This window comes from Leishmania martiniquensis, chromosome 18 (genome assembly GCF_017916325.1).
Source record: "Leishmania martiniquensis isolate LSCM1 chromosome 18, whole genome shotgun sequence".
Lineage (NCBI taxonomy): Eukaryota > Euglenozoa > Kinetoplastea > Trypanosomatida > Trypanosomatidae > Leishmania > Leishmania martiniquensis.
The window spans coordinates 529,732-551,190 of NC_090153.1; the positions used below are offsets into that span (position 1 = coordinate 529,732).

General features: G+C 59.3%; 4 protein-coding genes across 4 annotated transcripts; all 4 read left to right on the plus strand.

The window, feature by feature from the left end:
- Nucleotides 1-258: 258 nt before the first annotated feature.
- Nucleotides 259-2,370, plus strand: LSCM1_06773 (uncharacterized protein; the record flags this gene model as incomplete). The annotated part of the gene is made up of 1 exon (XM_067324179.1): nucleotides 259-2,370. One exon carries the CDS (start codon nucleotides 259-261, stop codon nucleotides 2,368-2,370), a length of 2,112 nt encoding a protein of 703 aa, XP_067179526.1.
- Nucleotides 2,371-3,257: 887 nt separating this feature from the next.
- LSCM1_06774 (uncharacterized protein) lies at nucleotides 3,258-7,607 on the plus strand (the record flags this gene model as incomplete). Its single annotated transcript, XM_067324180.1, has 1 exon — nucleotides 3,258-7,607. The coding sequence occupies one exon, from the start codon at nucleotides 3,258-3,260 to the stop codon at nucleotides 7,605-7,607; it is 4,350 nt and encodes a 1,449-aa protein (XP_067179527.1).
- A 4,181-nt stretch (nucleotides 7,608-11,788) lies between these two features.
- LSCM1_06775 (uncharacterized protein) lies at nucleotides 11,789-13,564 on the plus strand (the record flags this gene model as incomplete). The annotated part of the gene is made up of 1 exon (XM_067324181.1): nucleotides 11,789-13,564. One exon carries the CDS (start codon nucleotides 11,789-11,791, stop codon nucleotides 13,562-13,564), a length of 1,776 nt encoding a protein of 591 aa, XP_067179528.1.
- Nucleotides 13,565-18,723: 5,159 nt separating this feature from the next.
- On the plus strand, nucleotides 18,724-21,069 carry LSCM1_06776 (uncharacterized protein; the record flags this gene model as incomplete). The annotated part of the gene is made up of 1 exon (XM_067324182.1): nucleotides 18,724-21,069. The coding sequence occupies one exon, from the start codon at nucleotides 18,724-18,726 to the stop codon at nucleotides 21,067-21,069; it is 2,346 nt and encodes a 781-aa protein (XP_067179529.1).
- Between the last annotated feature and the right edge of the window lie 390 nt (nucleotides 21,070-21,459).

The following is a 21,459-nucleotide window of genomic DNA, read 5'->3' on the forward strand; positions in this document are numbered from 1 at the left end:
TGGCGGAGGGCACGTGGACGCATCAGGGAGCTAAAAAAAAGAGAGCCTTCTACTCCCCTTCTTTTCGGCTCTACGACTGGGCTATGGAAACCGCCTCACCGACGCCCTTCTTCGCCACTGAACCTGAAGAAGCGCTGTAGCGATACTCGCGTAGAAAGGCGATCGGCAGAAAGCCAGCGAAGATACAGAGTGTACAATGCCGGGCCGTGCGCTCCTCCCTCCCTCACTCTTTCCCTTCTTCCCTTCCACATAGCAACGATGACGTTCTCGTCCAAAGCGGCGTCATGCGCTGGGCAGCCCAAAGCTGCTGGCGAGCCTGTCGAGGTGTATCGACGCTACCCTGCACCGGAGATGGTGCAGTTGACTGTCAAAGCAGCAACCACGACCTCTGCTGGAGGCCCAGCGATGCCGCCGTCGTCCACGTCGAGTGTGTGCAACGACACGGAGGTATCGACGGCTACGCACGAAGCCACTACGTGCATCGCGCTCCGGCTGCGCTGGGGCGTGCAAGCCAAGGACCTCCGCAGAGTCTATGAAATGCACGAGGACGCGTACCCGATCAGCTATACCGCCTCCTACTATGAATGGCTACTGAATCACGACGCCTGTATAGGTCTGGTTGCGTTGGTGACCGAGGAGACGTACAAGGAGGGGACAAATCGCTGGAGAGAGATGAATGACAGTACGCTGGATGCGTGGGCGGCGCAAGCAGCACCGGTTGCATCGTCGCTGTCCACCTCTTTGCCGGATTCCATCCCTCCAGCGGGTCCGCCACCGGCTTCGCAGTGCAGGCCGACGGCTGAGGCGCTGCAGGAAAGGGCCCAGATACTGAGCATCATTGCAGAGCAGGAGCGCATAGCTGCTCGCGAGGAGACCGATAGTCATCCCGAAGGCACCACGGGAGTGAGCAGTGACGCAGGCAGTCATGCGGCGGCGCATACCGTGATCGTAGGCTTCATCATTGGCCAGATCGCCTATGCTCGTCACGACGCAGGCCACCTTCTTTCGAACCCTACTGCCTACATCGGCTCCTTCGCTGTCGACACACCCTTTCAGACCTGCGGGGTGGGGCACGCGCTGTTGCAACGCTTCATCACGTATGTGACGCAGCAGCGCCCCATCTACGCTCAGGACTACTTACACTATGACGAACGGAAGCTGATCGCTCTGCTGGCGGACGCACAGATCAAGAAGCGCAAGGCAGGGGTGAATGAGCTGCTCAATAGTGCCTTCGCCTCCGCTGCGGCTGGCGCATCCGACGACGGTGGCGATGGCACTCGGCAGGTGGCGGAGAATCCATCAGGTGCGCCACTGTCGCCACCACCGATCTCCTCCGCTACGCCATCCCCGCTGTCGAGGCCCGCCCCGCCCCCGCCCTCAGTTTTCCAGAGCCTTGTCTACGCGCTCCTACCGGAACTGCAAGGCTGGATGGAAGATCGGCAGGCGCGCCTCCGACTGCGGCGTTGTGGGCTGGCAGAGGAGGACATCGACGCGCAGCGCTTCCGCGATCGACTGGCCTCAGATGCGCTCACGGACGAGGAAGCAGAAGAGGTACGCCGAGGCGCACGCCGCTTTGTTGTTGAAACCGGCGTGCGGGACGTTTGGCTGCACTGTCTCCCCGGTAACCTCAAAGCCATCAGATTTTACGCTCACCGCGGCTTTAGGCTGCACCGTGTGCTGACGGGGTACTACGACATCAGTGGGGTTCCATACGATGCCCACCTTCTCCACTATGCCCGCAGCAGTGATGGGCCAGCTGCCGTGTCAGTTGCGTCAGCCGAGCATTCCTCCGCAGGTGTGACTGGCAGGTTGACGGATATAGGCCGCGGGGGGGAGCGCTGTGCGGCGCCGAGGGGGGAGGAAGTAACTGGTCTTGATGGCGCCGCTTTCGTGACCGCTGCAGCGCCTGTGTCTTCTTTGCCTTCGCTGCCGCCACCGTCGACGGGCCTTCGCCGCCGCCGTGGGGTACCCCCGCTGGGTGAAGAGGGTGGCGTGGCAGCAGCCGAGTTGGCTGTAGCTGAGGGAGGCAGGGTCGCGACACCAGCTGCCACCACTTCCACCTTCACTGGTGCGGCAGGCGCACTGGCGGAGAAGGCCACGCGGGTTGCACAGACCTCCCCCCAGACCGCCTCGTGGCTGTCTCCTCGCACGTACCCAGTCGTGGCGGATATAATCCTTTGCACGGCGGCGAAGGGTCAGGAGGAGTGGCGACGCCGCACAGGCTCTAAAGGTCCTGGCGATGTGAAAGGGCAGCGGCCAGGGTGGTGGGAGACGGTGCGCGAGGTGATTTTCGCCGCCAACGCGTTGGGGCTGCTATGTGTGGTGCTGTGGCTGACCTACAATATTGCCCTGACTGGAACGGTGGAGTAGAGGGAACACCAGATATTGATCGTGAAGACGTGTATGTGTGTATCTGCTTATTCGCTAGTGCTCTGCCGGTAGCGGCGGCGCTGGGACGATGGGGCGATAGGGCGCTGGGCGTTGCCGCCTGTTCCCGGCACATCCACTTGCACATTCATACACGCACCTGATTGGAAGGCGACACACACACACACACAGAAAAAGGCAGCGACTGCGCAGTGACGCAAAGTATGCGGGGAGGGGCGCCATTTCGTCTCCTCTTTGCAAAGAGGTCAGCGTGCAGGGCGGTAGGGAGCAGGTGACGATTGGGTGCGTGCGCGTGTGTAGATGCCCATTGTGTGTGTGTGTGTAGAACGCGGAGGTGCGCGGGAGTATGGACAAACGCGTCTCGCACTCCTTGTAGCCCATCCCCAACCCACACCCACATGCATTCACCCTCCCTCTTTCTCACACTTACGGAGGGGCGACACGCGATCTTTGCAATGCCCACCCCATCCCCCTCACAATCCTCCAGCGTACCTTTTGCCCCTCCCTTCGATTTTCCCGTCCTCTCCCCGATGACGCGTGCCGATGGCGCACTGGACTACGTGTGACGTTAACCGGGAGCACCGCCCCATCCCTCCCCTCTCACACCGCTTCACGTATCCACACACCTCACAGCGCCACTCTCACGCGTTGTCTTCATCAGCCACTGAGTAGGTCCACAAGGCAGCAGAAGACGGGAGAAATCCATTCAAGAAGGCGCGGGCGCCTCTTTCCTCTGCTCGCTTCGTCACCGTCTTCTCCCACCTCCTCTCTCCGCGTGCGCGTCCCCATACTTGCCTGTATATCCACAGACGCCACTCCCTTCCTCTCTGATTGCTGTGTATGTATCTCATTTTTCTTCACCGTATCTCATGTCCAGATTTGCCTCGCCATCTGCTGACCAGCCGCCGCCCTCGCACTTGAGAGCGTCGAGCACAGGCGGCAAGAGCGCTGCGCCGGCTCTGCCCCCCACCCTCAGCCCCGCCAAAGCGGCGCCGCCAGTGAATTGGAATAGCGTAAAGCGGATGGCGCGCGTGAAGCTGAACCCTACAACGCGCGTCGCCTCAGTGCTGCCCTGCGCTGATGCGCCACAGACGAACAGCTTTCAGGTCAGCTCCGTGCCGCTCGCCCCAACGATGACGCCTTCCTGTGCTCCAGTGACCCTCAACGCCGATCAACACGTGGTGGAGGCTGTGCACGCCGCCTTCGAGAAGACGGAGGCGCACCTCAAGGCCATCGAGGCCAAGCTGAACTTCATGCACGAGGAGATGCAGCGGACTGCGTCGCCGGTGACGTCGTGCGAGACATCAGTCAAGAACCCGAATAGCAACCCAGCGGCGCCCAGTTTTCTCAGCCCTCTCGCCCCCTACGTCACAAACGGCCCGCCCAGCAGTAAGGCCGCGGCGAGTCATCATCTGCAGCCGATTCTCCCTGCAATGGCGGCGCCACTTTCCCCTATCCCGTCTGCGCAGGCGTCGAGTTCAGCCGAGGCAGCTAAAAGAAAGACATTTCCTACCGCAGTGGTGGCCGTGGTATCCGCTGTGGCCGCTGCACCAGTCGCCGCCAAAGTTCATGAGCAGCCCCACTCGCAAGATCATTGCTTCCCCGTTGACGATACGAACGTGCTCGAGAGCCCCAGCGACAGCAACAGCAGCTACTCGTCGTCGGACAACGACGCGAGCGAGAGCACTAGCGCTTCAGAGCGAACGCTGCCGGTTGGTGCGCCGCTGAGTGCCGGAGAGCCGGCGCGCCCGCCCGCCGAGGCGCCGGCTGCAGCTGCGGAGAAGAGTGAGTCCAGCCATGGGGTGGCAGCGCCACTGCGTCAGGGCTTTGGCCTTAAGCGTGTTTCGCACGCGAGCGCACCGCCCATGGGTGGCGCCACCGGTCATCGACAGGCCGTCCGATTCAATAACGGGGATGCATCAACGACAACGAGCACCTTGCAATCTTCACTCGACAAATACTCCGCCGAGGTCTCCGGAGACACGGGCGAGACGATGACGGTGGGTCGTCATTTTCGCCGCATCTCCGAGCAGAGGAGCGCGAAGGCGGATGCCACGGCGTATCTTTCTCTCGGGGCAGCCGGCAGCCACGCACTCGACAGCGCCCAGGCTGCCAACGGCATCAGGAGTGCGACGCGCCGCCAAGGCTCCAGCATAAAGCACGTGCGGGAAAGCTTTTTAGCACCAATCCCAGGCTTCGATGACTTGCTCTCGCGCACAGAGTCAGGCCTGTTCGACAATCATGACATCAAGAAGCTGTTGCTGCGCGGCGCGCCTTGCTCGTGGCTGTGCTGCGCGGCGCTGGCGATCAGCTACGTGTCGGGGGTGCCGACGCCAGTGGAGAAGCTGTTGCGGGCAAATCGCATGGGTGTGCACTACATCTCCTTCCCTACGATCACCTTGGCAGAGCTCTTCGACGTCGTGAACGATTACATCCACACACGCTACCACCGCACCGCGGAATACAATGGGAACTGCACGGAGGACGAGTTCGAGGACGATGAGGATGCGGCGCAGTACCTGAGTGAGGACGAACTGAAGCAGCTGGCGAACATTCACTGCGAGATGGCCACCTTCGACACAGACGTGCTGGATCTGGGGTCTGGCGAGGACATCCACGGCATGGGTGAGCACCCACCCATCACGAGCCTGGCGCAGTTTCGGAAGGAGCTGCTGTTGCATCTTGAGGAGGAGAGCTCGATGTACATTTTCAACTATGATCCACACGTGTTGGAGCAGGCCCAGCTGCGGCTGCGCAGCAACCAGTGCGACACCGAGGAGGAGGCCGCTGCGGTCATGGCGACGGCCCGCTTTCCCGCCAGCGCGAGCGGCCTATTCGGCATTTTGTTGAGCTTTGATCCTGTGAAGCACGAAGTGAGGCTGCGGACGCCATACCTCGCAGCGGAGCATCATCCGCTGCGCTTCGACGGCGAGGGGGAGGCCGGGGAGGGGGCCCGCGTGGGGCGGAGCATGCGCCATTTCGCCAGCGCCTTCGCGAACCTCGTGATGGAGGAGCATGTGGTGAGCCTGCAGGCGCTTTACAACTCAGTGCTGCAGGTTGACGGTTACTCACGCCTCTCACGCGGGTTTGTGCGCGTCTTCAAGAGCGCGTCGTTCGCGCCAAAGGTTCCATCTATGTTCCCGCTCTTTGTGCTGGACGGCAGCAGCGCCGGAGGCCTTATAACAAGCGTGCTGGATGTGAAGATTGCGCCGCACGTGCTGGGTCTTGCCATGCTGCACCACCTCTCCGTGACCTTCCTTCTGTCGGACTCGGCGCGTCGCAAGCAGAGCAGCCGCAACCTACTTAGCAAGGCGAACGTGTGCGATGTCAAGCTGCGAGGCATTCCGCTGACGAAGGTGTGCCAGCAGCTGCGGCTGCCGCTGTCCATGATCGTGTGTGAAAGCAACAGAAGCTCTATCGCGGCGGCATACGTGTGGTATCACCTCTTCCTTCAGCAGCTGCAGATCAGCAAGGAGGTGCACATCGGCCTGATCTTACCCTCTCGCCGCGAGGGCGCCGCGGATGGGCAGCCCAACATCACCGATAGCGAGTTCCTTCACCACCTGCAACTGATGGTCCAGTCAGAAAGCGTGATGCTCATCAGCTTCGACATCAATGTCGCCCTGAACGTGCGCATTGATGCCAGGCGCGAGCCGGCGCACTTCGCCATCATCATCGGTGTGGATGAGGCGCGCGGCATTGTGCGGCTGGCGGACGTGAACGTGAAACGGTTCCGCAAGACGTGGCACATCCACATCTCGCGTCTGTACAACGCCGTCATGGGGTATGGTTACATGGTCGCCTCCAAGGACAGGAAGGTGATCAAGTCCCTAAAGGGGACACAGTTTCAGGAGGACGCGCTGCAGTGCGCGCGCAACTTCCTACCCCCGCCAACGCCGCCAGCGTACCAGCGCTTCGAGTACCCGTCCTGCCCGTACCCTCTGACTGTGCTGGCCGACGCGGTGGAGCGATTAGGCTTCCCGGGGACTAATGTGGAGCGCTTCCTTAACTTCTGCGGCTTTCACATCTCCTACTTCTTATCGCGCGATATGCCGCTCGAGGGGGCAGCGATTGTGATCCAGAACTATTCCCACTACGCCCTCGACGATGCCGTGAGCGTGACGACGACGCACTACGACTACTGCGAGGGGAACCCTCCGCCCAACGACGGCGTGGCTGAGGCGGGCGTGACGCCTGCTTACCCGACGCGGTCAGAGGCGGACTTACTGAAAGCCATTCAGTACACCATCGCCGAGCCTGCCAAGCGCAAGCTGATCATCAAGTACGACACGAAAGTTGTGCAGGCGAATTCGGGAGTGTGGAACGGAAACGAGGGCAGCAGCTTCGCCTTTGTGATTGCCTACGAGGCGCCGACGAAGATGGTGGTGCTCTCTGACGCGAGTCCGTCCTCTTTTCACCGGCCGTTTGTCTGTCCCCTGACGCTGCTGTTCAACGCCGTGTGCAGTTGGGACAGTGTCGTCTTACGCGGGCGTGGGTCGATACTGCTGACAACGGAGGTGTCGCAGGAATACTTGTTCGAGGACACGAAGGGCTACGACATGGCACACGCCCTCGTGCATCATCCCTTCAAGCCCATTTTCTCAGCGGCCTGCTCCTGCCTGGCGCTCGCATCGACGGAGATGATGATGAACATTTCGACCCCCACCTTGCTCGGTGGCGCCCCGATCCACACCGATCGCGAAAATAAGAAGTACAGGCGTTACAACAACATCTTTTCCGCCGAGGACTTCCTTTACGCCCTGCCCTCCTTCAGCGTGTGCGACTGGCGCACGCAGTCGGTTGACATCCGGGACATTGCGGGCATTGCCAACAGGGCGTTCAGGACGCTGAAGCTGCCGCTACGCGCTGTGAATGTGCTCCCTGAAAAAGGTGCCGACCCGGCGGCGCTTCTGCGTGCCTGCAGCGGTGTGAGCGGCCTTCTGACGATCACCCTCGTCACCTACGATACAGGCGTGCTACACGGAGTTCCAGGATCGTCCGCGGGCCTAGTGAATCGCGTACACGCTTTAGACGATGAGGCGAAGACGCAGCCGCAGGTTCCAGGAGTGTCGAAAAGCAGCGTGGGCTTCGTGCAGCTGCTGGAGGGTGATCCGTGCCGCTGGGGCGCGTGCTTCGAGCGCTCTGCTGAGGAGCTGGTGCGCGCTGTCAAGGGCATCTATCGCGTAGAAGAGGTGGTCGAGGATGGAGTGAATGGTTGAGGTCATGGAGAAGGGCGTTCCTGTGTCTTTTCACCTTGCACTTTTTTACCCGTATTGCCTTTGTCTCATTCCCCCGCCTCTCTCTCTCTGTGTATGTGTACGTGTGTCTGCTCGTCATGTCCAGCCCTCTGCCCTCTTGTTTTTTTACATTTCGTTACAATAGCGGCATCTCAGATCTTTTTTGTCCGCCTTTTTGCGATCGCCGTCGCTGCACTTGTGGGCGTTCGCTTTTTTCTTTTTGGCGGATGCAGTATGAAACCCGTTTCCGTGTGTGCTGTGGAACTTGGTGTGCTGTCCGAGCAGCTTCACCCCCCTCCCCTACCCTCCCCCCCAGCGGCCTCTGCGTAGGCGAGAGTGCGTCAGTGCGGGTTCCTCCCCAAATGTACATGTGCCATCATTTTCCCCTCCCCCGCCCACCTTTACGGAATGACCCGCTTACTCTATGTGCCTTCACCTTAGCTGCGGATGCTCATGACCCTCATTTTTTTTTGCCCCCCCTCTTTCTCCCCCTCCTTCTCCCCCCTCCCACCCCCAACACCTCCTCTACACCCTTCGTTCGACCGATAAACCATCCGTCAACGTCGGACATGCGTTCTCTCTCCTGTTCATTACCATCGACACGTAAACGGCGTGAGTGTGTGACTGACGACTGCGTCGGAGTGCCAACACGCTTTTATCTGGGCTTCTTCGTGAGCTGACTCTCTCTCTCACACACACACGCACACAGGCACACACTGCCGCTAACTTTTTTTTCCTGGATGCGCTTTGCACTTTTGTTTTCCTTGAGCGATTCCTTCATGAGACAGAAACTGAAGAGAGAGGATGGAGCGGATGGGGAGCATCGGCATCGCAGCAGCACAAATACGGCAGAGTTCCACACCCGCTGCTCTTTCCTGTACTTGTCTTGGCTGCTGTCACCGCGGCTTTTCTGTCGGCCGCAGTCGCGAGTGGGCGGGGGGGAGGAGGGCCTTTCCGTGTCCGTGCAATTTTGTTTTAAAAATTTGCTCCCCTCTCTGCCTCCGCTTCACCTGCGTTCTCTTCCCGCTTCTGCTTTTCGGTCCCGCGCTGGTGGGGGATTATCCTCTCTGTTTCGCCACTGCCATCCAAACCTCTCTCTGAGCGCACCGCCAAGACGAGAGAGGGGAGTAAGAAAAAAGTGAACACAACCGTCACCGTACGAGCAACAGGCAACAACGAAAAAAAGGTGCGCAGTCCAGAAAAGAGGAGGAGGAGAGGGTAAGAGGACTCCCTCCGTCGCCCTCCCCCTCCTCCCTCTCTCCCCCCTTTTTCCCTCCAACTGCTCACTTGCGGTGCACACGTGAAGATACCTTCGTGCTAAATGCCATCTCTTGTCTGTACCTTTTTTTCCTCCCCCCTCCCTCTCCCCCTCCCCTCGCTGACACCCTCGATAGTACCGAAGGTAGCATCGTCCAGGGGGGGTTGGGAAGTCAGCGCCCCACTCCCTGTCGAGAAGTCACGGGTACCCTGCAGACCGCTCTGGGGAACGGCTGCGTGGCTCTTCGGCACCAGCGGGCAGATCTGAGCTGGTGGACTGCCGAAGAGAAGTGCGGTCGTGACTGCGTCTTACGCCGACCCGATGCAAGTTGCCTCAGCGACGCAGCGCATGTACGCATCTGCGCACCGTTTTCTGCCCTTGCTGCGTTTTATTTACGTTGAGTGTGGGTGCCGTACCTTTCACCGAGCTGTATGCGGCGAAACGGCAACGGCGCCCCAAGCGGTGTGGAGTGTCGCTCGCTCCCCTGGCGCAGCTTTCTCCGGACAGACGGTGGGTGAGCCTTGGCTTTATATGTATAGTTGGCCACTTTGTCGTGGCAGCGTGGACCCGGTGGAAAGGTCTTTGCTTTCGTTTTGGAATTCTCATCAATGCGCCCGCCGACTGCATCGCTGTCGGCTGCGGTGTGCACACAATGCGCGTCTCCGTGGAACTGGAAAAGCGAAATAACTCGAGAGGTGGAAGATATCTAATCCTGCCCTGTCTCGGGAAGCCTCTACGGGTGGGCGGGTGCGAGCTTCGCGGCCCTCTGCGTGGCGCTATTCTTGCCTGGCCGCAGTTTTTCGGTGATGGGGCTTGACGGGGAGGAAGGGACTGGTGGCCGGGGTGACGACCTTGCCCACCTCCTCGTAGGCAAAGGTGGAGGGAAAGGGTGAGAGAGGCCTTGCTATGCAGCCGGGGCGGAAGGAACGACGCGAGCTGCATGTGCGCGCTGGTCGGCGGCACGCTCCGATTTCTGTGTTCCTCATGTCTGCCTCATCGTCACCGCGGGGTAGCTCGCCGAGGAGGAGAGGAGGAGGGAGGGGGGCCCTTTCTCACCTTTCCCACGGGCGGCACACGCTGACATTGATAGCGGGCAAAGAGTGACCTTCGCACCTTTCACGCAGCGACCGCGGCTGAGGCAAAGGGAGGCGTGTGGCGCAGAGGGCGGTGAAGGAAAGTGGAGGGTTGCGCTGCCATCCACGACGGCTTCTCCCTCTTCTTCGTGCGCCACATTCGTTGTTTTCCCCTTGCATGCTGCTTTTTCTCTTGCGCATCTCTCTCTCTGATGGGTACACCGTCTCTCTCGCTATTCTCACGCCCCTTCCCTGCCCTCCACCAACTTTCCCGCGTGCGTTGACAGGCATGCACACATACTCCTCGTGTTTCTCATGGGGCACGCACACGCGCGCCTTTCTCTCCCTTTCTCTCTCTGGGTGCGCTTTCACTATATGTGTGCTTTTTTATCGTGTTGTGGGCTCCTCTGTGCATCCCCCTTCTCCCCATTTCCCCACCTCACCGCCTCGTCATTGCTGCCTCAGGAGCTCATATCGATACAGTTTAGATGAACTAAACGTCTCTTGCTCTTGCGCACGTGCCTGTCCTTGCTGCCTTGCTGCAGCCCCGTCCCTTTTTGCCGCCTTGCAACGCACATTAATATCATCGGGTACGAGTAACGCGGTGCGTGCGGGTGGCTTGCTCGTGCATCCACCTCCCTCCCCATTTTCTCTTGATACCCAGCAGCTGCACCTTCACATGTTGCCCTCCAGCCCAAGGGGCGCCAAAGCGCGTGCGGTCTCTTGCGCAGGGGCCCAGCCGCCTGCCCCTACAGCTGCTCCATGTGCATCAGCACCCAAAGGGAGTGAACTATCGCTTACATTCCGCACAGGGCGTCAGTGCACGCAGAGAGAGAAAGGGGGGCACACACTTTTGCATCTATACACCACGCACAAACATGCCGGAAATAATCCACCCTCCACAAGTCTCAAAGCCGCCGCACCCTTTCAAGAAGAGCGAAGGAAACGAGGCGGATAGGATGGGCCATACACTAAGCCATGCATGAGTATAGGCATACCTGCGCGCACCAACACAGCTTTAGGTCTCACTGGCGCCGCGCCCACCGCGAAGTCCCTCTCCCGCTAAGCCACACCCACCTCTCCATCAGTATTTCCGTGCTCTTATATATATATATATACAGCTCGACTAGCCTATTGCTCGTATGGATATCTCCGCTCCCCTGAGCGAAGTTGCAGCATTAATGGGTACGCATACGTACACACGCACACACACTTACCGAGGGCCCTTTAGCTGCGACTGCAGTCATCTTCCAGCCCCTCCTCCCCTCCCCCTTCTCCTCCTCCTCTCTCTGTCGGTCTGTCTCCCTCCCGCTCGTCTTCTCCGACTCTCCGATCATCTACCTTTCTCTCTTTGGTGCTCCTTCACGTGTAGCCTCACAGGGGATATCTGTTGCTGCACAGCTCGATCAGCTCGTGCTGCTCTCATAGCTGTTGTCGCTGCGGAAGTTCTCTTGCCCAACGACGTTCATGGTGTGCTTAAGGGTCCCCCACCAAGTGTGTTGCTGATCTCTTCTCAGTGCGACACTTCCTCTTCTCCTCTGCTGCATCTCTGTTCGCTCGTTTTTTTTCTTTCGAGTGGGGTTGAGCTTCCATCTGTGAGCACGTACGCCTTTTTGACATGCTCGCGGGCGTCAAAGCAGCGAGCGACACAGCGAAGGACGCTCCTTAGAGTACACAAACAGTGACCACCACATGCGAAGGAGCAGGCGAAAAAAGCACCCATCGCTTTTTTTTCAAAACTTAGCCGCCTGATAACCTCACGTCACGGCAGCTCTCCTGGTGCCTCCCCCCTCTCTCTTTCCATCTCTAACCTATACGTAGACGAGTCTGCCATGCCGCATCTCCTGGAGCACAGTTTCCTCTTCACCACGGAGGAGCGTCAGCTCATCTACCGTGCCAACAGCGACGTGAACACCCGCCCTGTCAGCTTCGTGACGCGCGTCTTCTACCCCATCTGGATGTTAATTAGCAGGCATCTGCTCAGCGATCTCGTGGCACCGAACGCCATCACCTTGGTCGGGCTTCTCAGCAGCATGCAGGCGTACCAGCTCATCAACACGTACTATCACTTTGGTGAACCAGAGCGCGGCTCGCGCGCGGTGTTGGGCGACGTGAAGTCGTCGTTGCAGGCGTTTGGACTGCGTGGCGCGGGTCAGGCGCCTCTCGGAGCCGAGAAGACTGTAGTCGGTGAGATGGCGTCTGCCTACAGATCCGGGCCCGGCGCCGCGGCCACTAGTGCGGCCAAGGTCATGGGTGCTGCCGCTGCCGCCGCGGCCACCAGTGCGGCGAGCGGTCCCATCTTGAAGCCGCCAGAGACCGATTACGTTGACTTTTTCCACACGGATCGCACCGTGCAGACAGCCACCGTGTTGGCGATCCTGCTCCTGGTCGTCTCTATCACGTGCGGCTCGGTGGATGGCGTGCACGCAAAGCGCTGCCGGAGCGCGACTAGCTTGGGCGACATCTTCTCCCGCATCTGCTCCTCCATGGCGCGCGTCTTCATGGCGCTGACGCTGCTGGAGGTGTTTCACATTGAGGATGTGTGCACGAAGTGGTACTTTCTGCTGGCCCTGCAGCTGATTGAGCTGAACACGGTCCTCGGCCGCATCAACGCATCGAACTTGAAGAAGGACCGCGTGAAGAACGTAGCGTACGTTGCGACCTACTGCTTTCGCGAATCGGAGTTGTCATTCCTCATGGTGTTGCTCCTCATCGTCCGCTGGTTCTACCCTGCCGCGTGCCGCAGCATCCTCGGTGTCATCTTGGCGAAGGCGCAGGTCGGCTACAGCACCCTCGTTGTCGCCACCTTCGCGAGTATCGCGCTGCTCAAGATGAAAAAGCGATACAAGGGAATTATTTTGCTCTGCCTCGCAGCGCGTGTGCTGCCGCTTTTCTACCTTCTGCCACTGAGCCAGTACAGCTTGCTAAGCGTCATTGGTGATGCCATGATTGTAGGGCTGCTGTCCATCGAGGTTTACGTCAGCCACCTCGCCCAGCGCCGCATCCACGCCGCCGTCTTCGTCCTCTGCCTCGGCTCACTTTTGAACGACGTGCTCTCTGTCGTCGGAACGATACTGTACGTGATTGCCATGCTGGTGGACCTCTCATACTCGCTGAACGTACCACTTTTCACGCCCGTGCGCAACGTATTCATCGACGGCGTCTTTGATCTCTGCCATGCCGGGCACAAGAAGCTGATGGCAAACGCGCTGAAGTTTGGCAACCGTCTCATCGTCGGCGTCTGCGGCGACGATGAGTGCGCCACGTACAAGCGCCCACCGATCATGACCACCGAAGAGCGTGTGAATGAGGTGCGGCTGTGCAAGTACGTCTCAGAGGTCATCCCTAACTCGCCGGTGACGGGCATCACGGAGGAGATGATCCACTACTACAACATTCACCTGGTCGTTTGTGGCGAGGAGTACAACACGCCGACGGACACGTATTACGCGGTGCCGCGACGCATGGGCATCCTGCGCACCGTGCCGCGAACTCCCGGCATTTCTACCAGCGTCCTCATTGCGCGCATCCGTGCAGCCAGTGACGACGCGGTGGAAGCGAAGAATGCGAAAGGCAATGCGTCAGCGGGGGGGAAGGACGGGGCATGAGAGAGGGTGGGGAGTACGGAGGCCTCTTTATCCCCTCTGCGCGGACGGTTTGCTCGCCGCCCCTCGTCCTCTCAACTTGGAAGCCGCCCTTTCTACAGCCTCTCCTCGAGCTCTCGTGCGCCCACGCTGACGCACAAGACACGGCCCCTGCTCTCCGCCTCGCGCCCGCATCCGCCCCTCCCTTCCCTCCTTTCATGACCACTTCGCTTTGCATTCGGCATGCGAAGAGCACTTTAAAGTCAACATGAAATGAGCGTTAGTCATCTACAGGTACGCTCACCAAAGAGCAGCCCCGCCGACGAGGGCTGTCGGGGTCTGCGGCAACGATCTCTGCGTGCACATCTATGTGCGCTGACATCTGCGTGTATTGAGATGTGCGCCCACGCTTCGCTCTGTTTCTTCTCGCCGGACGGCGATGCGGTCAAGAGAACGGGAAAAAAGGGAAGGAGGAGGGGGGAAGGAGCGCGCGTCGCGTCAAAGGCACCTCTGCATCATCGCCCGCCTCCCTCGTGCTCTTCGCCATTTCCCTCGGAACGCTTCGGGATACTGATAACGAAAAGGCGTCTGTCTCTCTCTCTATCTGTGTGTGTGTGTGTCTGTGTGAGTGGGTATCGCTCCTATGCAGAGGGCCTCGTCTCATGTTTCTTATTGATTTGCCAACAGGCTTCTGCTCGGGTGCACATGTCTTTCCGTGTTGACGCGCGCTCCAGCTGCCCCTACCACCCCCCTTTACGTGGTAATGCCCCCCTTTTTCCCCCACCCTACTGCGCGGCGGCGGACGCTTTCTCAGTTGCACTGCGTTTTTCGCTGGGCTACTACTGTGTGGCACCGCTGCACAGCATACACAAAACAATTCCCCGTGACTTGATGGAAGGAAGGCAGGCCAACCACACCCGCGTTGGCGCGCGTGTGGGCGCGGTGACGTCTCGAGGAAGCAGCGCCTGAACTGCATTCCTGCCCCGATGACGTTGCCACTGCCGTTGACGACACACATCCGCTCCGGGAACACAGTCGTCGACAAGGATCGTGTAGGCCTCATCGCAGCTGTGTGCGCCGAGCAGCTCGAGTACGATGCGCGTATTCACCTACATGCCCTTCTATATCTTGTGTAAACGGTTTGGCCAACTATGAGAGGAGCGCGAAGACGCCACCCGCCCCCCCCCGCAGAAGGACACGGGGCAAGCGCAGCCAGTAACTTTGGGCGGTGGTGCCGACGGTGACGTGAGACGGATGCACACTGCGGGCAGACGACTCCAACCGGGACATGGCACGCTCTCTGAAAAGGGTGGGCCGCTACTTCCCAAAAGCCGCAGCTCTTAGCTTTCCTTCACGCTTGCTGCAGCGTTCCCCTGCTACCGGGGCACATCCGCCTCGCCGTTCGTGGTGCCCCTCTCGAGGGGAGGGGAGGGGTGGTGGCGGCCCCGTTGACTCTCTGTGTGGGGAACCGGAGCCGCTCTCTCACCCCCGCCAATGCCCCGAGCCGCTTCTGCTGGTGGTGACCGGGTCAGCTGCGCGCTGATGCGTGGGAGGGTGGAGGCCGGAGTGATTGATGGCCACTAATGTGGGCGGCGTCGCGTGGGGGTGCCTGCAGCATCCGCATGCTGGGCGCAGCGCCAGCGTGGCTGGGCCGCCTTTCACCCGGCCCTTACTCTCTGCCGACTGGTGTGTGTGTGGCTGCGCCACCGCCGAGGGATGCGTCGCGCGGCTGCCGGACCAACGAGGAGCTGTTGTGAGGCAACCTTGAGGGCGGCTGGCGGGCGGAGCTCGGGGTGAATGCGGTGCTGGTGCAGCTGTCAGCTGCTGCATCGCCTGCAAGGCGCTGGCATGGCTGCCGAGCAGGACGCGCTTCGGTCTGTGTGTGAGGGCCGGGCGGTGGTGTGATGGAGGCGGAGCTGTGTGCTGCGTGGCGGAGGGCACGTGGACGCATCAGGGGGCTCAAAAAAAAAGAGGCACGCTGCTTATGCTGTCGGGGCAATGTTCTTGTGAGCGTATGTCTGAGGGCTTTCTGCTTTTTGGCGGGGCGCTTGAGGCGCCTGCTCTTGCCTACGCTATTCTTCGCTTTTTTTTAAATCATCTATGCGGTGTGCAGGCCCTCTCAAGTAGGCTTCGATCAAAGAGGAGGAGTAGCAGGGCAAAAAGGAAAGGAGCTGAGGCTCATCTCCAGGGCGTCTGTCTTGATAGGCGGCGCGCATGCGTGCGTTGCGCGTGCCATTGCCACTCCCCGTTCCTTGCCAGCGGAGGGAGCAGACTAATACACAAAGGCGCGCCAACTTGTCTCGCGAAGGAAAACACACACACACACAGAGAAAGAAGCGTCGATAATTTCTTCCCCTCTTTCTACCGAATTGCTTCTGCAGTACTTCTTCAACTCCACCTCCCTCTACAGACGCACGCTGAGTGACGGCATCACTTTCAGCGCACAGAGGACCAGAAGGAGAGAGAAAGAAAAAGAGTGAGCAAACGCATCACGGAAATCACAGCACGCTCATCACCACCTCACAGGGCCGTACACAGACGCCCACACTGAGCGGTAAAATACAGTGTTCACCATCACGAAGAGCGAGGCCATCAAACAAAAGCGGCAGTGAAAAAAAGGAAACGGGATAAGAATAAGTGAAAATTTGCGCCTCTTTTTTTTCGTGGATAGGGGACGGCCGCTGTTATTTCGACCCTCTCACACTCTTTTGGCTTTTCCCCCTCTCTTTTCCTGTCTCTCGCACGCCCGCCCTTCTTTCCCCCTTTTCTCTCGGCCCTTTCTGCATCTTTCCCTTTCCTTCGCCATCAGCGTCTTTTTCTGACTCGTGCCTGGCTGTCTGTGTGTGTCTGAGTGTGTATATACGTGTATCTGCCCCCTTCCGCTCGTGCGTGGCTGTGCGTGCGCCTTACAGGCACGTCTTGGGTGCTGTGCATCTCTCTTATTCCCCTCTTCAGAGGAAACCCCGGCCCCAAAGCGAAGCAGACGGAAAAAAAGGCGAAAGGCGCAGAGTAGCAGAGGAATCAAGCAGCACAAAGCACGAAGCGCCTGTACGACACCCGTGCACATCCTCTCGACACACCACCAGGCACTTGCCCTTCCTCTTCCACTCCTACACTCCGCGCAGGGCACTCTCACATACACACACGGACACGACTATATATATATATAGAGGCTCTTTCCGGCCCTTCTCCTTTGCCCCACCGCTCTCTGTACCACTGGCGCCCCCCTCCTCCTCCTCTCCGGTTAGTTCAGCTGTTTTGTCGTCCTTGTCGAAGCCGCGCGTCTCTGTCTCTCTCTCCCTCCTTTGAGGGCCCTCACTCCTCACCCGCGTGCAGCGGTATTCCAGCAGGCCCCTTCAACTGCTCTTGTGCGAGCGCGAAGCAGCGAAACTGCCGCTTTCATATTCCAACCTTGCGCGTGTTTTTCTATTGGGCGCTGTTGGCCTGCTGCGCTGTCTTCCCATAAAGAGGCAGAGACGGCAAGCCACGCGTACACATTTAACGGAGTACAGCTCTGCTTGGCAGGTGGCACCCCTCTGGTCATTTCGCACTGTTTTGCTGAGCTCTTTTTTTTTCGTTTGCGGTGCGCGCGCTCTATTCGTCTCCACCAGGGGCCACTCGCCCCCCTTCCTTTTTTTCTTCTCCCCTTAACCCTACACTTCCTCTTCTCGCTGTCACTCTATGAGCGTCGAGACATATTCACCGTTTTCACTCTCTTCTATTGCCTTGTGAGGGACGTTTGTGTGATGCGCCACGCCGCCGCCGCCTCCTCCCCCTTTCCCCTTCTTTTTTTCCCCCTTCTCATCCCTTCTTGTGCTTTGCCAGCCGTCCCGTGTGTTTGAGGAGCCATCCGGAGAGAGAGAAAAACCGAACTCACACACACACACACAAAAAAACGATACAGCGGCGAATAGAGACGTACAGGCAGCGCAGGCACGATCACCGACGCACACGGGGCCCTTTTCCGTGTCGTCTTACCCATCCCCCCTTCGGCTTACCCAGCCTTTGCGCGCGTGCGAGTGTGCGTGGGCCTCTGCTCGCTGTCTCTTCTGCCTTTCCTGTGCGCCTTTATGCGCCTTCTTTTTTTTTTGTCTTCTGTCTCTTGATAGTTCCCCCTCCCCCCTTCCCCTCTCCAGTGACCGCAGCCGTTTTTCCTCTCTCCCCTCCCCCTCTCCCCCTTTCCACTGGTGTGCTCATCAAGCGACGAGAAGTCAACGAGAGCGAGAGAAAAAAAACGGAACAGAGAAAGGGAGAGGAGCCGTGTGTGAAGGTGCAACAGCAGCTAGGCCAAGAGAACGGACACTTCCGCATACCTTACACATACACACACACACAAAAAGACTTGCATAAACACATATTTATATGTAAACACAGACGCACGGCGTCGCGCTCTTTCTTTCTTCGCCCTTTTCGCTTTCTATTGCGAGGTAGATAACGGGGCAGCCACCGAAAGCAACACGAAGAGACGTACACAAAAAAGGGAAGGGCGAAAGGTAAACGGCAGCGTCAAGGACAGCGTAGTCACACTGAAAAAAATAGCGAAGTGAGAGAAAAGAGAACGACAGAAATCCCTTCGTGCAGCCACCGGCGGGCGTGCCAAAGCGGCGGGTGCTTTTTTCTGTCGTGTGTAGTACATACGTGCGTTTGTGCGTGTGTGTGTGTGCCTGTGCGTAAGTCTATTTTTGCCTTTGGCATTCTTAACCTGCCGTACTGCCACCAGAGAGAACAACAACAACAACAAACTGCAAAAAGGCCAACGGATTGGCTCACCTCTGAGCGCTGCCACTGCGCTCTTTTTTTTTCTCGCCCGCCTTTTTTCTTGTGTGTGCATCTGTGTGTGGTTCTTTGTGCGGAGTTTTTTCCCCTTTTCTTTTGTCGTAATTTACCGCTCTTCTCTCTTGGCGTTTTCTGTAACGCTCTGCATTTCTTCTGTTTGTGTCCTTTCATCTGCGCCGCTGTCTCTCTTGCTTATCACTCCTCCTCTCCCCTCCCCTTCACACACACACACACACACACACACAAACTTTCCTCTCTGTCTACCTTTTGCTTTCTCACTTTTTTATTGGCTTCCTTTGTTTTGTTTCCTCTCCACTCGTTGTCTTTTTTTTTGTGTGAGTGTGTGCCTCTGGCGCTCGAGTCGTCTGCGCCTCCCTCCCTCCCTCCTTTCATTGCTGAGCAAAAAAATGCTTAGCATGGACAAGCCCATGGCGTTGAATGCACATTACTCCTCTAGTGGCTCTGTAGTGAGCGTACCGGCACCGGGGTTCGCGGTGAATACCTCTGGGGCATCAGCCCAGAGCAGGATGGCCTCGTTACCTGTTCTCCCGCCTGGACCGGCGCCGACTACCCCTGTAAGCGAGCAGATCAACTTCTTCGTCACCGCGTCGTCCTCCTACAAGTCGCACTTTGGTGACTCTGCGACCGGCACCATGACCATCAGCTCCCTACCCCTGCGCTCCGCCCCAGGGACACCACTCCAGCAGGGCATCAGCGGCGGTTGCTCTGGTGAGGTGCCGTCCAGGATCTCGCTGTCTGGAAGTGCAGGGGCCTCTGCTTCATCGAGCGGGTTCGCTGGCTTACCGGTGCCGGCGCCTGGGAACGAGGTCGTGTGCACTTGCTCGGCTTTACGTAGCAGTTCGTCGTCCTCCAGTAACGGCCGACAGACGGCAGGCGTCACACCGCTGGTGAAGTTCGCCTCGCCGTCGTCGGGATGCGCTTTGGTGCGGTCGGCGTCGACCGCCGCTGCCGATGGGGTGGCTCATGACAGCGACACCGTGACTTTGGACAACATCGCTACTGCCCCAGTGCCTGCTGAGCCTACACGCGTGCTTCGCTTGTCGGATAGCGTCGATGTGCAGCTTCAGGAGGTCTGCTCGGTGGCGTCTTCTTCCTCAACTCCCTCCATTCTCACCGCGCATGGGCGCACGAACTTGCCCGCGCAGCGCGGTGGGAATGCCAGCTGCATCGGTCCCAGTGGCACCAGCCCTCTTCTCATCGAAATGGAGGAGAGTAGATTGAGCCCACGCGCAGCAGCAGCAGTGTCAGATGCGCTATCGCCAGTCGATGATGCGATGAGAGAGGCTCGCCAGCCTACCCTCACCTCGCTCGCGAGCAACAGCGCCACTGCTGGCGAGGACAGCTCGAGCTTGCCATCAAAGCTGGGCGGCGACGGCCCGTCAAAGTCATGTGACTCGGTGCCGTTGGCCAAGACGAGCTCGCGTGCGGATCACGCGGTGCTGTCGCCGAAGGCCTCCCCGCACCAGTCGAAGCGGCGGCAGCAGCGCTCCAGCGATGCGCCTCGCCGTCAGCACGCGAAGGGCTGCAGCTGCTATACCCTTACTGGCCCTGCGGCCCCTGACAGTCTCACGAAGAGCGGTGGCAGCCCAATGGACGGAAGCGAGTTCGTGAGCGTCTACGACTCGGACTTCGAGACAATGCTCTCTATTCCAGCGTCGCAGGTGCTGCACCTCCCGAATCCATCTCTGGGAGTGTCGCGTCTCGTGCTGTGCCGTAAATTCACTCTCGAGAACCCCGAAAGCTGCGCGAAGGGCGACATGTGCAGGTTTGTGCACGCCGACACCCGCAAAGCTTCCCGGTTCAGCATCCACGTCAACTATGCCTGGCGGAGCCTTGAGCTCTGCACGTACCCGCGACTTCCCGCCGGTGACGAGATCACCGTCCTGGCGCCGAACGAGCGGCCGCCGTCGGAGGTGCTCCCCAGCGAACGCATTCTCGTGACGCGTGGGAGCACAAACTGGCACGAGCACCCCACGCCGCTCTCGCACTGCGCGCACTACTACTTCAACCGCATGTGCAACCGCGGTAAGCGCTGCAACTTCATTCACGCCGTGCACGTGGATCCGAATGTGCAGGGCGATTTCAAGCACGCACCTGCGCCGAGGGCGGTGGCACCGATTGCGCCAAGATCATCTGTCTCAGCCGCTTCGCGCGCTGCAAATGGAGCGAAAGGGGCTGCGAGTGAGGGAAGCCGCTCTGATGCGTGTCACGGCGGCGCCGCATGGGCTTCGTCGCCTGCACATCAGCCACGGCTGCCGTCATCGACGCCGCAAAGTCGCGCCAGCAACACTTCCAACGCGGGTAGTGGAATCGCCTACGCCTTCGCGCCGAATATGTTCGCCCCGCCACCACCCGGGTGCGCCGCGCTTCCACTTCTGAACTCCGCCTCCTCATCGCAGTCGCCAGCTGGCGTAGTGGGGGGCTCGCCGTACGTGATGCTCATGAACAGCACCGGCCAGCAGGTGGGCTGCAGCTACCTTCCCACCACCTTGATGTCGCCAACCCCGCAGCAGCTGAGCGGCTCCAACGGCATCTTCTTTATCCTGCCGACAACCACCGGAACTGGTGGGTCGATGGCTGGCAGCGGCGCCCCTGCTGGCAGCTCCGGCGGCCCTGCTTTCCCGCTAGGCCAGTCGTTCAGCAGCTTGAGCGTCGGCCCCGTGAACTGGTCATTATATGGGGACATGGACACGACTGCGTGGATGCCGTCGTCGCCTTTGCAGCGGCTTTAGCGGCACCAAGCGAATCAAAGGGGAGTGTGTGTGAGAAAGAGGGTGGGAGAAAATGATGGGATCTCCCGCGGCCGCCCGTGCGAATGCACGTGTACAGCGCCTTCGCGGGGCATCGCACCCCCCTTTTTTTAGCGTCTTCTTGTGACCTTATCAAAAGACTTCATATGCACATGTTTACCCACCTACACCCACATATATATATATATACGCGCGTACACACACACATATACACTTGACAAGCCCATGTATAGGCGTGCCTGATGTCACGCCTGCCTTTCTGTGCAGGTCTCTTTCTCTGCGCTTTTGTGTGTGCGTCTTTTTTTTTTCTCTCTCTCTCTGTCTGTCTTCCCCTCTTACACCTGTCGAAGTGATGGGCGCCCGTGTAGCCTT